Genomic DNA, 17,511 nt, shown 5'->3' on the forward strand with positions numbered 1-17,511 from the left:
CGAGGCAGGTTTGTATAATCAAATCAAACTTACCATGGGAATAGGACTCTCATTAATAACCTCCTCTTTAAATAAAACACATAAAATAAACTTGCCATGGAGAGTTCACAGGAGTAGTTGGAATTGTAGAGCCAGCCGCCCTGATTATTTTGATCCCACGCGTGGTATCGACCCGGGAACCCCACGATGCGATCCCGCTGCTCTCGCCATACCCTGGAAACATAACAGGGTGGACATTAACTTTATAAACACCCTGTAGTGGGAGACAAGGTAATCGAAGTTCCAAGGATAAGTCAGTAATACTATTTGCGGATTTCCCCGGTATCGAATCATTTGAGTTTGTCAAATTATTCGACCCGGACCGGGAATCGAACCATTAGCTCCTGGACGAGAAGCCAACGTATCAACTACTCGACCAAAGAGGCGGCCAGAGAAGTAATAATAATACTTAAGGTTGATTTAGTTTCTTCATATATCTCATCGTGTTCCTATAAGTACATGTATAAGGGGTTGTAAATTTTCGTAGATTTGTAGAAGCTTAAACCATCTTTTGGGAACTGTCGCCCCTACACATAATCCTCAGAAACTCAGAATGGGCTTTTTGAGTATGTGTTATAAATTATAATAATAATATAGTGCTTATTTATACTGCTCGCATAGGACTGAAAAGTCCCTTTACTCCAGCAGTAGGCTACTACTATTATTGTGGTCTCAAATTATATTGAGGATAAAATTCCATACCTCGGCTGGGATTGAACCCACGCCCTCCTGTTTACCAGGCGGGCGCCTTGGCCACTACACCACCGAGGCAGGTAGTTTTAACTTGATGTGTTGGAAGCTTGGAAGTTTTAACTTGATAGAATTTTCATGGCTCTACATGGACTCGAGAAGAAGGCCAAGACTGAGATGGTTCGACCAAGTAGAGAAACACATCAGAAGCCTAGATTATTATTATTTTTTTTTTTAAGAGGTTTGACAGAGGGAACTGTAACTGCTAGGGTCTTATCGTCCCGAAATCGAAGGAAGACAGGATAGGAGGAAAGCCAGCCGTTCCGAGAACGAACATTATCCCATCAGGATAAAATCCGCCCCGGGCGGGAATCGAACCCGCGACCTAGCGCTTACAAGGCAGACGCGCCACCAACCAAGCTAACTAGGCTGGCGATTAGTTTTTGGAAGCAGCAGTGGATAGAAATTCATGGAGGCGCATTGTTGACGAGGCCAAAAACCAGCTTGGTTTCCAATGGCCATGGAGGTAAGGTAGGTCTTGGACTCGAACCACCAACCTGTTTGAATTCTTACCGGAAGGCGAACATAATTTCATCGTGTCTCAGATATACATCATCGTCCATGTTAAGTACGGCCTCTGTCTCTATTACATTTAGTTTTTGGAAGCAGCAATGGACAGAAATTCACGGAGGCGCATTGTTGACGGGGCCAAAAACCAGCTTGGTTTCCAATGGCCATGGAGGTAAGGTAGGTAGTAGATAAGGTACTTGTACTCGGACCACCAATCTGTTTGAATTCTTACCGGAAGGCGAACATAATTTCATCGTGTCTCAGATATACATCATCGTCCATGTTAAGTACGGCCTCTGTCTCTATTACATCGTACGGTTTAAATCTGTTGTTCAAATCATTCGTGTTGGTGCGAACCACAACTACAGGCACCTGAAATACAATATTAGAATAGAATAGAATGAAATATAATAGAATAGAATAGAATGAAATATAATCGTTAATGTTAAGTACGGCCTCTGTCTCTATTACATCGTACGGTTTAAATCTGTTGTTCAAATCATTCGTGTTGGATTTTTTCGAAGTTTTGACCTCAGATTTGGATTTTTTTTACTACTTTTTACGAAGGAATCAACCATTTATTAATAATTTTTACCCATTTGCAACTGCTCCATTTTACATGTATTTTATGTGTTAACTTCTTTTCATCAAATAAAAAGTAGCTAAATCCGCCATCAGATAGCTTAATCCGCGAGTTAAACTTTAAACCGCGTTTAAACTCAAGCCAGTGGGTCCGGTCATTACATATTAGGAACATATGAATACTTATTTTATAGTTTTACATGTTAACTTAGTCTAATCAAATAAAAATACCATCAATTATTTTTTAACGAAAAGAAATGCTTGTTTTTTTCTTTCTTCACTGAGCGAACGAAATTCCAAGTTTTAATTTGAATTTTGCCAGCCTAGTTAGCTTAGTTGGTAGTGCGTCTGCCTTGTAAGCGCTAGGCCGCGGGTTCGATTCCCGCCCGGGGCGGATTTTATCCTGATGGGATAATGTTCGTTCTCGGAACGGCTGGCTTTCTCCTATCCTGTCTTCCTTCTCTCTTCGGAACGATAAGACCTTAGCAGTTACAGTTGGGACGATGAGACCATAGCAGTTACAGTTCCCTCTGTCAAACCTCTTAAAAAAAAAAGACCTTAGCAGTGACGACGCTAAACCTAAAAAGTTTCCATTTTACGGCCAGTCCACAATTTGAGTTTAAACTCCATAAATATAATGTTAACTCTTAGATCAAGTAATCTGATTGGCTAATTTTTTTGAAATCAACCAATCAGATCGTTTCATCTAAGAGTTTAACTTAAACGGAGTTTAATCTTACTTTATGGATCCGGCCTTTAGTCTATTAAAATAAGTTAATTATAAAAACAAGATCCATTCACATTTCATAGTTCATACACTGATCGCTCTATCTCGAGAACCACAACACCTAGTAAGTTAATATTTGTTACTTCCCCAGGTTGATGAAAATATGAAGAGAGCTCAAAAGCGGGATGCATTGAATAGAGAAAAGTTCTGGTTCCGACGAGATTGTGCCATTAAGAAAACGGGAGGCGAAGACTCGAGCATACCTGGAGGTAAGACATAAGACGCCCTATAATATAATTAATACCACAAGCACACCTGAAGATTCCTCCAATAAAACCCCTGTAGAGTGACGTTCAACCCATAAAAAATCTCATTCTTATTTTTTTTTTTTTTTACTGTGGTTTTCCCACTTCCACTTGTCGTTCGGAAAAATATCGCGTCGTGTGTAATGGGAACACTCCCATTTAAATTACATTGCCTACAGGACATTAAAAAATAAAAAAAAAAAAAAAAAAAAAAAAAAACGGGGAAAAACCAAAAAATAAAAAAAAATCCTCCATGGGACTTGGCTTCAATTCTGGATTGAATGGGTATTTATAATATTAAGTATAGCTCGATCCTAGATTGATCTCAATATTCTGATTTGGTAATTCCGCTCTTACAATAATGTCCGATCGGATTCATAATTTTTCCTCTGTGTGCTGAAGATGTGTATTAAAAATCGGACCGCCAGCCTAATTGGCTTGGTTGGTAGCGTGTCTGCCTTGTAAGCGCTAAGTCACGGGTTCGATTCCCGCCCGGGCAGTTACAGTTCCCTCTGTGTATATAAAAAAGTTACTTCTAATCTTCTCTTATTTTCTTTTACGATAGGGAAAATGACCTAATAGTCAACTCCGAGCATTTGAAAACAACAACAACAACAACAACAACTATTTTCTTTTACAGACAAGACTCAGTCGTGTCCGAGGAAATCACGTATGATTTGCTACTCAAGTCTCATCATATCCAGACAGGACGCACCCCGTGTCCTCAACTCCTTGGTAAATGTCTCATTCAGAAGTCGAAAACCAGAGAGCGCATTCCCACCGCTGTATCGAAACAGTACAACTGTTTGGAGCGATAGAACAAACCTTAACTTGTATAGCTGGCAAGCAGTGATTTTGAAAGCACAGGTCCTCACGATGATCGATTGTTTACGATGATTGATTGTTTACGATGATTGATTGTTTACGATGATTGATTTGTCTTCTAGAAACAGGGGGAAAGATGATTGATCCATAATTTTATCATTGGAAAAATCGCGCTAGCTGTATATTACAAAAATCGTTAATACTACGTAATCTCAATACTGTTCGAATGTCGACAAGAAAAACTAGTATGGCTATTTAATATTACACATTCGTACATAATATACATTACATTAATAAAATTATTTACAGTCAGCTCCCATGGCGTAGTGGTCACTGCGCTCGCCTTGCACGCGGGAGCCCCGGGTTCGATTCCCAGCGGGGTCAAGAAATTTGTATCATGAAAATGATTGATTCCGTGACTGGCTGTTGCGGGGCCCACTCAGCCTCGTGAGGAAAATGAGTAGCTATGACATATAAATGCGCATAGCGACCGGTGCCAGCGTGGTAGGTAAACATTGGATTTTAGGATTATTGAGATATTAGGAAAATCCTACAATGCTGCAGTGAGCACCAAAGTTGTGACATAATAACACAAAGAAACTACATTTACATTACATTACAATTATTTACATGGAAAATATTTACAATAGAAAGCTTATTTAGTGACTTTTTTTAACCTTGATTAGTGAACAATACAATTTGTGAAAAATAAAAATTATAGGAGATAGCATACGACTAATATGTATTGTAATTACAAAGATTCCTAAATTGCACAACGCTATACTTTTGTAAGATGGCAGTAAAAGATACAAAAGAGGTGATAAAATTAATAAAGAAATATAATCGTTAATGTTAAGTACGGCCTCTAATATAGGGTAAAAAAAGCCAATATAAACTTAGTTGGTAGTGCGTCTGCCTTGTAAGCGCTAGGCCGCGGGTTCGATTCCCCTTCGGGACGAATTTTATCCTAAACAGATAAGGTTCGTTCTCGGAACGGCTGGCTTTCTCTTATCCGTCTTCCTTCTCTCTTCGCTTTCGGGACGATAAGACCTTAGCAGTTACAGTTTCCTCTCTCAAATCTTTAGAAAAAAAGTGGACGAAACTTTGAGTTTTTCGATTCTAGGAACCTAACTTTTTTGAAGATATTAGGGGCGGTTTATAAATAATAATAGCTATAAATAATAATAGCAAAACTTGATCACGGGCGGAGTTAGGTAAAAGTGGTTGGTATCAAATTCTGGGAATCAACTATCAAGTCATTTTCCTCAATTAGGTAAAAGTAATACTACTTACACCAATGTCAGGCCAGGGGCGGTTTTCGTAATAAATAATAACAGCTACGCAAAATTTCATTCGATTCTAGGATCATAACATTTTTTTCGATATCAGGGGCGGCTTATAAATAATAATAGCTACGCCAAATTTGATCAGGGGCGGAGTTAGGTAAAAGTGGTTGGTATCAAATGCTGGGAATCGACTATCAAGTCATTTTCCTCAATTAGGTAAAAGTAATACTACTTACACCAATGTCAGGCCAGGGCCGGTTTTCGTAATAAATAATAACAGCTACGCAAAATTTCATCAGGGGTGGAGTTACGTAAAATTAATAGCACTTACCCCAATGTCAGGCGGAGTTACGTAAAAGTAATAGCACTTACCCCAATGTCAGGCCAGCGTAGGTCCTCGCGGGGCGGTTGCACTGAATTCCACACCACTACTACTTTGTTCAAATAGGGCAAGTTGTTCAATCTGCTCAGGGAATTAATAAGCACTTGGTCTCGCTCATATGTTAGAATTATAATGGTGAACTGTTCTCTCTGCTTATTACTACCTGGAAATTCAAACAATTGGATTTAATATATTAGGATTTAAATTCAAGTTTTAAAACAATTGGATTTAATTTATTAGGATTTACAAGACCTCCGTTATTAGAGTTCCTATCAAACTTATTTTTAACTTCTGAAGCTAAGAACACTTACCCAGATTCTCATAGAACTCTTTGCCGGAGCCCCCAGCACCCTTATTGATGGGCCGGAACCCATAGTCGCTACCCATAAATTTAGCATCGGCAATGTCAGGCCAGCGTAGGTCCTCGCGGGGCGGTTGCACTGAATTCCACACCACTACCACTTTGTTCAAATAGGGCAAGTTGTTCAATCTGCTCAGGGAATTAATAAGCACTTGGTCTCGCTCATATGTTAGAATTATAATGGTGAACTGTTCTCTCTGCTTATTACTACCTGGAAATTCAAACAATTGGATTTAATATATTAGGATTTAAATTCAAGTTTTAAAACAATTGGATTTAATTTATTAGGATTTACAAGACCTCCGTTATTAGAGTTCCTATCAAACTTATTTTTAACTTCTGAAGCTAAGAACACTTACCTAGATTCTCATAGAACTCTTTGCCGGAGCCCCCAGCACCCTTATTGATGGGCCGGAACCCATAGTCGCTACCCATAAATTTAGCATCGGATGGGAGAATGGGATCGAATGGGAGTTGTGGATATAGGTAGAACGGGGACAGGTGGGTGTTCCACATCTCATAACCCTGGAAATAAAACAAGTATAAGTATCTTGTTGTTAGCCAATGTCGTGTTATTTGACTTTGACTGTCGGTTTTTTTACCTCTGGCTTCCCAACATTTACCTACAATGTTATTGCTGGCTTCCAAGGCAGGACAGGAGTTTAGGTGAACTGAGTTCATAGGAATATACACATAAAGGACGGATAGGAGAAGATTTTAGACCAAAGCGGTGGAGATGGTCAGCCAAACAGTCATGCCTAGTGAGCAATCGAAAATGATAGGGGATGATATCACGGTTGTTTAATTGTTTATTATTTTCCGGAGCAAATAACATCGGATAGACCTCCTGAATCACATCACGTGAGCTCATGAGGAGTCGGAAAGTATTTCAAAGTTTCCCATAATTTCGTTCAGGACACCTACACTACTATCACGTCACGTGAGCTCAAGTACGTGACGTGTGTTTCTACCTCCAATATTACCTGTGATAGGAAGAGAGTATTGTTTCTCCAGAAGCTAGGAGAAGGATAGGGTGGCAAGGTAGAACGGGGACAGGTGGGTGTTCCACATCTCATAACCCTGGAAATAAAACAAGTATATGTAAGTATCTTGTTGTTAGCCAATGTCGTGTTATTTGACTTTGACTGTCGGTTTTTTTACCTCTGGCTTCCCAACATCACGTGAGCTCATGAGGAGTCAGAAAGTATTTCAAAGTTTCCCATAATTTCGTTCAGGACACCTACACTACTATCACGTCACGTGATCTCACGTACGTGACGTGTGTTTCTACCTCCAATATTACCTGTGATAGGAAGAGAGTATTGTTTCTCCAGAAGCTAGGAGAAGGATAGGGTGGCTCCAGAGGTCCCAGATTCTCTTCGGGTTCAGCCTCAGCTATGACTGGGTCCATTTTGAGTGGCTGAAAAAAGAACATAACATAGGTAATCAACTAATCAATCATTTAGCTCCTGAGTCCAGAGAATCGTGAACCCTTTGTGTCTTTCAAAGTTTTGGCCCTAATGAACGGCCGAACCGTTCATTTATCAATACCTGGCCCGCGGACACTTCTTATTCTCATAAATTATCAAATCTCTCTGCAAAATTTGAGCGACCTGTGGCTAAAGGTAAAGTCGTGAGAAGGGCGATCTCCTTTTGAGGTTTTTCAAAGTTTTGGCCTTAAATAGCGGCCGTACCGAACAGTGCTAATATACTTAAAGTAACCAAACAACATATAGGATATTTTTTTAGGCTTTAATGACAGGATTCTTACACTGTGAGCTCTTCCACTCAACCAATGATCGCCAACAGGCTACACCTGTCAGCGGGATAGACGTCTCGCACTAATTTCACTCACCGTAAAGTCTTGTCGGAACACAGACACAGCCTTGGTATTCATCACAGGGGCGGGCGGTATACCCAACCTATCCCTAACCACAGCCACCAGGGTGTCCATCTGACTCTGCAGGGTTGCCAGATAGCGGGTGAACACTTGCCGGCCCTGGTGTCGAAAGGCAACAATGTCCTCGTCACTGATCGAGCGAAGCAAGAGGTGAAGTTCCGGAATTCGCGCTACGGGCAGAGGAATGAGGATCTTGTTCCAGTCTAGAACCTGGGATAGAATAGAATAGATTAGGTTAGAATAGAATTGGAATAGAATGGAATAAATCCGCGCCACGCACAGAGGAATGAGGATCTTGTTCCAGTCTAGAACCTGGGATAGAATAGAATAGATTAGGTTAGAATAGAATAGAATAGATTAGGTTAGAATAGAATAGATTAAATTAGAATAGAATTGGAATAGAAGGGAATAAATCCGCGCCACGGGCAGAGGAATGAGAATCTTGTTCCAGTCTAGAACCTGGGATAGAATAGAATAGATTAGGTTAGAATAGAATTGGAATAGAATGGAATAAATCCGCGCCACGCGTCACCAAATACACAAGACCTTGTTTAGAATACGTAAGTAAGTAAAGGGGCTTTTCAGTCCTATCCCAGCAGGATAAACAAGACATATATTCTATTACTTACTTCTTCAAAAGGTAACATCACACTATCTCCCCCTACAATGACAGGTACAGCTCCATATTTGAGTGCCTCATAAAGTCTCATTTGAATACCAATGGTAGACGCATATCTTTCGCCTCTATCAACTTCTACTGTCTCTTCATCACTATGTCTATTTCGGGTCTTTAAGTAAGTAAAGGGGCTTTTCAGTCCTATCCCAGCAGGATAAACAAGACATATTCTACTACTTACTTCTTCAAAAGGTAACATCACATTATCTCCCCCTACAATGACAGGTACAGCTCCATATTTGAGTGCCTCATAAAGTCTCATTTGAATACCAATAGTAGACGCATATCTTTCGGCTCTATCATCTTCTACTGTCTCTTCATCACTATGTCTATTTCGGGTCTTGTCAGAGCGCTTGTCTGTGCCATTGTTCATGTCTGAAAAATCATCACAAGAATGTTACGACACAGAACACAAGAGTCTAATGTAGCAGTTGTTTCATTGCTACGAGATAAAAATTTGGTGTGAACATCACAGGACTTTCCTTATCCTATTGAATGATGCTGCTTGTCTGTGCCATTGTCCATGCCTGAAAAATTATCACAAGAATGTTACGACACAGAACACAAGAGTCTAATGTAGCAGTTGTTTCATTGCTACGAGATGAAAATTTGGTGTGAACATCACAGGACTTTCCTTATCCTATTGAATGATGCTTCTACATTTGGGTTCAGTACAGCTGAAAACTGTCAAAAAGCTAACAAAATACCACCAACCGCAGCACCTATCTTAACCAAAATTTGTGTTGCATCTTTGTCACATTTAACAGCTGCATGCCAAATTTCAAGTCTCTAGCTTTTACCGTTCTCGAGATATTATTGAATTATACCGAAAATAGCCAAAAAGTGGTCAAAATACCGCCCACCGTTGCACCACTCTTAACCAAAAGTTTCGTCAAATTCTTGTCACATTTGACAGCTGTATGCCAAATTTCGAGTCACAAGCTTTTACCGTTCTCGAGATATTTTGTTTACAGACAGACACACACAGCTGACAGTCTAAATAAAGCAATACTTACATATAATTATTTCTTTACCTTCATTATCAAGTTTCCACCTGCTCAAATCGTCAGCATAAATGAGAACAAACGTGGATTGGTGTAGAACTTCGGATCTTACAGACTCCGAATAGCAAACATCTGACGATGAAACACAAGACCAGTCGAAATGAAATAGGTCCGAGGTAGAAGTAGTGAGGTATTTGGTGAGAGACGATGCTGAAATTAAGAAATATCAAGATCACATGAGGTGATTTAACAAGGGAGAAGATGGTTATTTGGTTATTTAAGACAGAAAAGTTTGTCACAACATTTATGCCTGGTCGGAATTCGAACCCAGCACTTCCGGGTTCAGAGTCAACCACTCGGCAAGAGCAGAAAATCCTGGTTTAACTCTTGCTCCAAATTTAATCCTAAACGTGTGAAGCTCGACATTAGTAATTGTCATTCACTTTCTAAAAGGTAAGTAAGTATCCTCCAAAGGTATTAAATAATTTGTTTGTATAAAGATTTTAGTGATTTTACAAAATGTTCAACTCAAAATGATGGTATTGAATTTTCATGTCGTTAAATTGACTCGAACCCAGTCCTCCAGATTACAAGTTCAACGTTATACCTCTGAGCTATTAGGGCTGGTTTTACCTTCTATACTAGCACCATTATTTTCTCTATCTCCATCATTAGGTTTGGTAATTCTCTCTTCTTCTACCCCCGGTGTTTGCGTGTGTATTCTTCTGCCAGAGCCTTGATAACTGAGCAAGTATTTTCTCCTGGCTTTTATCATCTCTTAAGTTAAATAAAAGCATGTAAAAATGTCATCTTCTCATAATTTACCTTCTATACTAGGACTGTTATCTCTATCTCCATCATTAGGTTTGGTAATTCTCTCTTCTTCTACCCCCGGTGTTTGCGTGTGTATTCTTCTGCCAGAGCCTTGATAACTGAGCAAGTATTTTCTCCTGGCTTTTATCATCTCTTAAGTTAAATAAAAGCATGTAAAAATGTCATCTTCTCATAATTTACCTTCTATACTAGGACTGTTATCTCTATCTCCATCATTAGGTTTGGTAATTCTCTCTTCTTCTACCCCCGGTGTTTGCGTGTGTATTCTTCTTCCTGAGCCTTGATAACTGAGCAGGTATTTCCTCCTGGCTGGCAGTAGGTAAGGACATTCATTCCAGATGTCACCTCCTGGTAAACCAACACCTGAAAAAAGAACAGAAACAATGTATACAGGGTGGAAAAAGTTTTTTTTTTTTCACTTTCTATTACTACAGTATAGCGAAGCTAAACTAGTTTTTTTTTTTTTTTCTCTCAAGAGGTTTGATAAAAGGAACTGTAAAATGAAGTTATTGTTGTCCTGAATAAGTTGCAGAATATTGGAAGAGGAGTATCTGACACGATCATTGGTCAAAGCGGACACGGAAAGTAAAGTAAGTATTGTTGTCCTGAAATCGAAGAGAGAAGGAAGACTAGATGGGACAAAGCCAGCCGTTCCGAGAACGAACCTCATGAGGATAAAGTTTTCTTTGGTTGACCCAAAAGCTAATGAGAAGTATTTATGTCTCTTCTTTCTCATCTGATGAGTGAGATACTACGGGATGGCCGGCCATACTACGACACAGACAACGCGAGTCAACAGTTGTTTCATTGCCACGAAATATGTAAAAACAGTGGTAGCACCTAAATGGGAATCCTAATGAGAGGTATTGTGTCTCTTCTTTCTCATCTGATACGGGATGGCCATACTACGACACAGACAACACGAGTCAACAGTTGTTTCATTGCCACGAAATATGTAAAAACAGTGGTAGCACCTAAATGGGAATTATTGTCTCTTCTCGCTTATCTGATGAGGGTGAGGGACATACTACGGGATTGACATGCTACAACACAAACCACACGGTACTTACCAGGTGGTAGAACCAAATCCACTTTAGGTCGAAACGAAGAGTGGGTCCAAATGGTTTGTGCTATGATTGCATACCCAGTGTGGTGTTTGTATAAAGATTTTAGTGATTTTATAAAAAATGTTCAACTCAAAATGATGGTATTGAATTTTCATGTCGTTAAATTGACTCGAATCCAGTCCCCCAGATTCTTATTTCATTGTCATTCCCTACTACCACTATTAATTTACATCTACCCTCTTTTTTTCTAGTAAAGCAAGGTCTTTTTACTGAACTGTTACTTGTATGTATTATTCTTTAACCCATCAAATATACGAGACCTTGTTTAGACTGCTGGGGTAAAGGGACTTTTCAGTCCTATTCGGGCAGGATAAACAAGGTATATTCTATTCTATTCTATTCTATTCTATCCTATTCTATACCTCTGAGCTATTAGGGCTGGTTTTACCTTCTATACTAGCACCATTATTATCTCTATCTCCATCATTAGGTTTGGTAATTCTCTCCTCTTCTGCCCCCGGTGTTTGCGTGTGTATTCTTCTTCCAGAGCCTTGATAACTGAGCAGGTATTTTCTCCTGGCTGGCAGTAGGTAAGGACATTCACTCCAGATGTCACCTCCTGGTAGGCCAATTCCTGAAAAGAAAATAGAAAGACTCATATCAGGAAAAAGGTAAAAAAAAAGAAGAAGGGGGAAAAAGAAAGAAGAAGTTTGATAGAGAAAACTGTACCTAATAACGGAGGTCTTATCGTCCCGAAATCGAAGAGAGAGGGAGCATAGGATACGAGAAATCCAGCCGTTCCGAGAACGAATTTATCTGTTCAGGGGAATCGAACCCGCGACCTAGCGTATACAATGCAGACACGGACCCTTCCAAGCTAGACTAGTCCCAGCAGTAGAGTTATTAAGACATTGGATTTATAAGGTACACGGTTAGTCCAGTGATAATGGTTGGTGCATGCAGAAAGTCCTGAAATCGATGGCTACCATCGATAAAAAAAATTTCACTCGTATTTCGATTGCAAACATTTCAACGGGTTACTTCAAATCTTCAAAATATCTCCTTGCTCATCTGATACATACTACGGGATGGGCATGCTACGACACAGACCACACGGTACTTACCAGGTGGTAAAACCAAATCAACTTTAGGTCGAAACGAAGAGTGGGTCGAAATGGTTTGTGCTAATTGCATACCCAGTGTGGTGTGAAGGGGCAAGATACTCACCAGGTGGTAGAACCAAATCCACTTTAGGTCGAATGCGGAAGAGTTCCGTTCCAACTAGAAAAAAAAGAACAAGAAAAAGGATTACTTTAATTTTCAATAATAAATTAGTGGTTCAGTAAACTACAGAGTTCATAAAATGGATATCTTCAGGGCTCCCAAAGGCTCAATTTAGGATCAAAATTGAATGGGTGAATTTCCCCCAGAGTTTCATGAAAATCGGACCCCCTATCAGTCCTTGAAGTAAAGGCAAACTCATATGCAGTCCATACCCTCACTGAAGTTTGAAATTGCTGCCTTAGATAATGGTAGGTAAAACTTGTAGCCTCATTTTAAATGTTAATGTTAGTCAACTTTAAAGCTCTTCTAAGCATTTCTGCCTCCAGATAGAAATCAACACTCAACAGATTGAACTGTAGATCTTGTATCCTTTTTGCTTTGTTCGGTCTTACTTCAGAGACTTACCAAAATACTTTTTGCTAGGACTCGGAAGTTGTGTTCACTTACCTCGGACAGAAAATAGTGAGCAAAGAGAGGTGCCATGACTAAAATGAACAAAAGTAGAAGACTATCATTAAAAACTCCTTTTTGGACTATTGAAAATTCTCCCATTAGTGAAATCTCTCATTAGGTCATTGGTGAAATCCACCACAAGAGCATCAAACTCGGGCTGAATGGTAAATTTACCATTTAACCCGAGTATCATAAAATACCAGAGATCTCAAAACAAAACTATTTTATGATTATTTTCAAGAGGTTTCATACAGGGAACTGTAACAACGGAGGTCTTATCGTCCCGAAATCGAAGAGAGGACAGGACAGAGGAGAAAGCTAGCCGTTCCGAGAACGCACATTATAAGTACGTTCAGGATAAAATCCGCCCCGGGCGGGAATCGAACCCGCGGTTTGGCGGATACAAGGCAGGCGCGCTACCCTCCAAGCTAACTAGTCTGGCTGTTTTCAAATAAGTTTACCATTGTTTCCCCAATAAAGTAGTTTATGTAAGTCTTGCACGCTAACTAGGCAACTAGGCTGGGTGTTAAATTTTCAACAGGCTTACCATTGTTCCCCCAATAAGGTAGTTTATATAAGTCTTGTACGTTGGAGAATAGCACATCGGATTCTCCTATTAGCACTACAAATACGCACGCTTCCTTAGGATTTGATGTGAAGTGAGGATTAAATCTGGAAAGAAAAAAGAGGGAACCGAGCTATTAGTGTTATTTAAAATGATCCATTTAACAGAAGTATCACAACAGACATTAAAAAGCACAAGCTCCGGTTTTTACGGATGGGTATCCCATTTGATGAAAATTAATTTATTGAGAGAATTGTTCTGAAAAACCAATAAATGGAAACTTATAAATAAATAAAAAAAAAAGCGCCGTTTTCATATCGTAGCAATGAAAAAACTACTACATTGGGCGGATGTAGTCTGTGTCGTAGCATGCCCCTCCTGTAGTATGTCCCTCATCAGATGGGCAGATATGGTTTGAGATTCAATAGAGGGAACTAAAACAAGGGAGATCTTATCATCCCAAAATAGAAGAGAGGAGGACAGTATGGGAGAAAGCCAGCCGTTCCGAGAACAAGGTTTGTCCAAATAGATCAGTTGCGCTTACTTGGGTGATGTTTCAAGCCAGATCCAAATAATGAAAAAATCTTACTTGAGTGCTTGGTAAATTGTGGATTTCAAAAACAAGTAATTTATTGAGAGAATTGTTCTGAAAAACCAATAAATGGAAACTTATAAATAAATAAAATAAAACGCCGTTTTCATATCGTAGCAATGAAAAAACTGCTACATTGGGCGGATGTAGTCTGTGTCGTAGCATGCCCATCCCGTAGTATGTCCCTCATCAGATGGGCAGATATGGTTTGAGATTCAATAGAGGGGACTAAAACAAGGGAGATCTTATCATCCCGAAATAGAAGAGAGGAGGACAGGATAGGAAAAAGCCAGCCGTTCCGAGAACAAGGTTTGTCCAAATAAATCAGTTGTGCTTACTTGGGTGATGTTTCAAGCCAGATCCAAATAATGAAAAAATCTTACTTGAGTGCTTGGTAAATTGTGGATTTCAAAAACAGGGAAATCTTCCACGCCGGATAGTACTTCTCCGGGTCATACACAAACATGGGGAACCCTGACGTGAGAGAACAACGAGAAAAGTCGAAACACTCGGACATAGTTCGACACTGACCAATAGAGGGCGTGACAGGTCTGGGGAGAGATGAGGCTTTGATCATCAGCGGGGGATAGAGCTGGGGACTGTTCTGACGGAGTGACTCGGTAGATGGGCAGATATGGTTTGAGATTCAATAGAGGGAACTAAAACAAGGGAGATTTTATCGTCCCGAAATAGAAGAGAGGAGGACAGGATAGGAGAAAGCCAGCCGTTCCGAGAACAAGGATTGTCCAAATAGATCAGATGCGCTTACTTGGGTGATGTTTCAAGCCAGATCCAAATAATGAAAAAATCTTACTTGAGTGCTTGGTAAATTGTGGATTTCAAAAACAGGGAAATCTTCCACGCCGGATAGTACTTCTCCGGGTCATACACAAACATGGGGAACCCCGACGTGAGAGAACAACGAGAGAAGTCGAAACACTCGGACATAGTTCGACACTGACCACTAGAGGGCGTGACAGGTCTGGGGAGAGATGAGGCTTTGATCATCAGCGGGGGATAGAGCTGGGGACTGTTCTGACGGAGTGACTCGGTGTGAGCTAGCTGGGCCTGGAATGAGAAATAAATTTCTTTATGATAAAAAATGTATGTAAAAAAAGGACCTTGGAATCACTTCCACATTACTGCAAGGCTATGTCTGGATAGAGGACATTAAACAGAGAGTAGACTAGTGTCTAGCTGGTGACTCGGTGTGAGCTAGCTGGGCCTGGAATGAGAAATAAATTTCTTTATGATAAAAAATGTATGTAAAACAAGCTGGGTCCGTCCCTCCGGGAATTTTTTAGCCCGTAGTTTATTCAATCGTGATTAAAGAAAATCAGTACCTATGTATCTAAACAGCTAACCCTAACCAGCCTAGCTAGCTGGCAGTTTTCAAAGGGTTTTCAAATTATTGATGGTTGACTGTGGTTCAGGACAAGCCAATTAAAAATGACTAGAGACCATCACCCTGGTGTAGGTATGACATAAAAAAGAGAGATAAAAAAAAGAGATTAAAAAAAAAAAAGATTGTTTTGTTTTCTGAGATTCCCTGGAACCATGAAGTACTTCCGTGGAGTGAAAACCAACAAAGTACTTCCTTGGAGTGAAAAACCACAAAGTACCTGATTGATAGATATCTTCAGCTTGTCCAATTTGTCCTGATAGTGCAGTATGTCCTGTTTGATTTGATCTATCTTGGATACATAGCTGTTGATTTCCATGACCATATCCAAACGTTTTGCCTCCAGGTCTCTCAACTCTTGACTCACGGAGCCTGGGGAACAAAGTGGAATCGTCAGGTCAAGTCTTTAATACTAATCAGAATAAAAACTTTCAATTTTTTTAATGCATGTTTATAAATTTAAAAACCACTCTGCCAGCTTAGTTAACTTGGAAGGTACGATGAATTGAAATTACTAGGTTGTGGGTTCAATTTAAACCCGAGGTAAACTTAATTCTGAACAGATAAAATTTATTCTTGGAATAGTTAAGTAGATTTTTCCAACTATTCCCCCCTTCTCCATCAATTTAAAAAGGACCTTGGAATCACTTCCACATTACTGCAAGGCTATGTCTGGATAGAGGACATTAAACAGAGAGTAGACTAGTGTCTAGCTGTGGGATTATAAACAGGGAGGAGAACAGCTAACCCTAACCAGCCTAGCTAGCTGGCAGTTTTCAAAGGGTTCTTCCTGCTTTTTAAAAACAAGCACAAGTCCTCATGATTGACGGTTGACTGTGGTTCAGGACAAGCCAATTAAAAATGACTAGAGACAATCACCCTGGTGTAGGTATGACATAAAAAAAGAGAGATAAAAAAAAGATTGTTTTGTTTTCTGAGATTCCCTGGAACCACAAAGTACTTCCGTGGAGTGAAAAACCACAAAGTACTTCCTTGGAGTGAAAAACCACAAAGTACCTGATTGATAGATATCTTCAGCTTGTCCAATTTGTCCTGATAGTGCAGTATGTCCTGTTTGATTTGATCTATCTTGGCTACATAGCTGTTGATTTCCATGACCATATCCAAACGTTTTGCCTCCAGGTCTCTCAACTCTTGACTCACGGAGCCTAGGGAACAAAGTGGAATCATCAGGTCAAGTCTTTAATACCAATCAGAATAAAAATAAAAAATAAAGTCTTTAATACTAATCTAAATAAAAACATATAAATTTAAAAACCACTCTGCCAGCTTAGTTAACTTGGAAGGTAGGGTGAATTGAAATTACTAGGTTGCAGGTTTAATTTAACTCCGAGGTAAACTTAATTCTGAACAGATAGAATTTATTCTTGGAATAGTCAGATTTTTCCAAATATTCCCCCCTTCTCCATCAATTTTGGAACAATAAAACCTTAGCAGTTACAGTTCTCTCTATCAAATGCCCCCCTTTCTTATCAAAGAAATAAAAAATAAATAAAATAATAATAATAATAATGATAATAATTTGATAATAAAATAAAATTTCATACAAACCTTTAATTCTTATCATGTCATTGATTCTCTTCTTTAAATCTAGAATTTTATATTGACTAGTGAAATCATCTACACTCTCAAGTTTGAGTTTGGACTTGTGAACATCTGCGGAAGAGCCACGAAGGCTACGCCACTACTATGCAGAGATAGGCAAAGTTTAATCAAAAGCTATAGGCCCTCAGGTGTTTAATTTTAATAGCTCCCGCCAAACGTCACCTCAGTAGGACAGTAGGTCTACGTTTCGTGTTGTGGTTGACGTAGTTAGCTCTTCTGTTGACGTGGGTGTAACTACCTGAATATTCCTAATGACTAGGTACCTACTACTTATCTATTTCAGTGTTAATAAAAATCTCATCTACCTATCCTTCCAGTCAGTATATGTTTATAGGTAAGTA

The 17,511-nt window shown here is 39.5% G+C and overlaps 1 protein-coding gene across 1 annotated transcript; it reads right to left on the reverse strand.

The window, feature by feature from the left end:
- On the reverse strand, positions 1-17,232 carry LOC103516295 (exostosin-3; the record flags this gene model as incomplete). Its single annotated transcript, XM_026828731.1, is given in 18 exon segments — positions 1-213; positions 1,532-1,671; positions 5,397-5,569; positions 6,127-6,292; positions 7,071-7,187; positions 7,623-7,877; positions 8,525-8,718; positions 9,378-9,557; positions 9,981-10,112; positions 10,173-10,301; positions 10,362-10,544; positions 11,252-11,325; positions 12,445-12,529; positions 13,533-13,657; positions 14,957-15,210; positions 15,765-15,916; positions 16,552-16,713; positions 17,117-17,232. Coding segments are annotated over 18 exon segments (2,821 nt in total), but the record flags the coding sequence as incomplete, so codon positions are not given.
- Positions 17,233-17,511: the final 279 nt, after the last annotated feature.

The sequence above is a fragment of the Diaphorina citri genome, unplaced genomic scaffold, assembly GCF_000475195.1.
Source record: "Diaphorina citri unplaced genomic scaffold, Diaci psyllid genome assembly version 1.1 scaffold1539, whole genome shotgun sequence".
Classification (NCBI taxonomy): Eukaryota; Metazoa; Arthropoda; class Insecta; order Hemiptera; family Psyllidae; genus Diaphorina; species Diaphorina citri.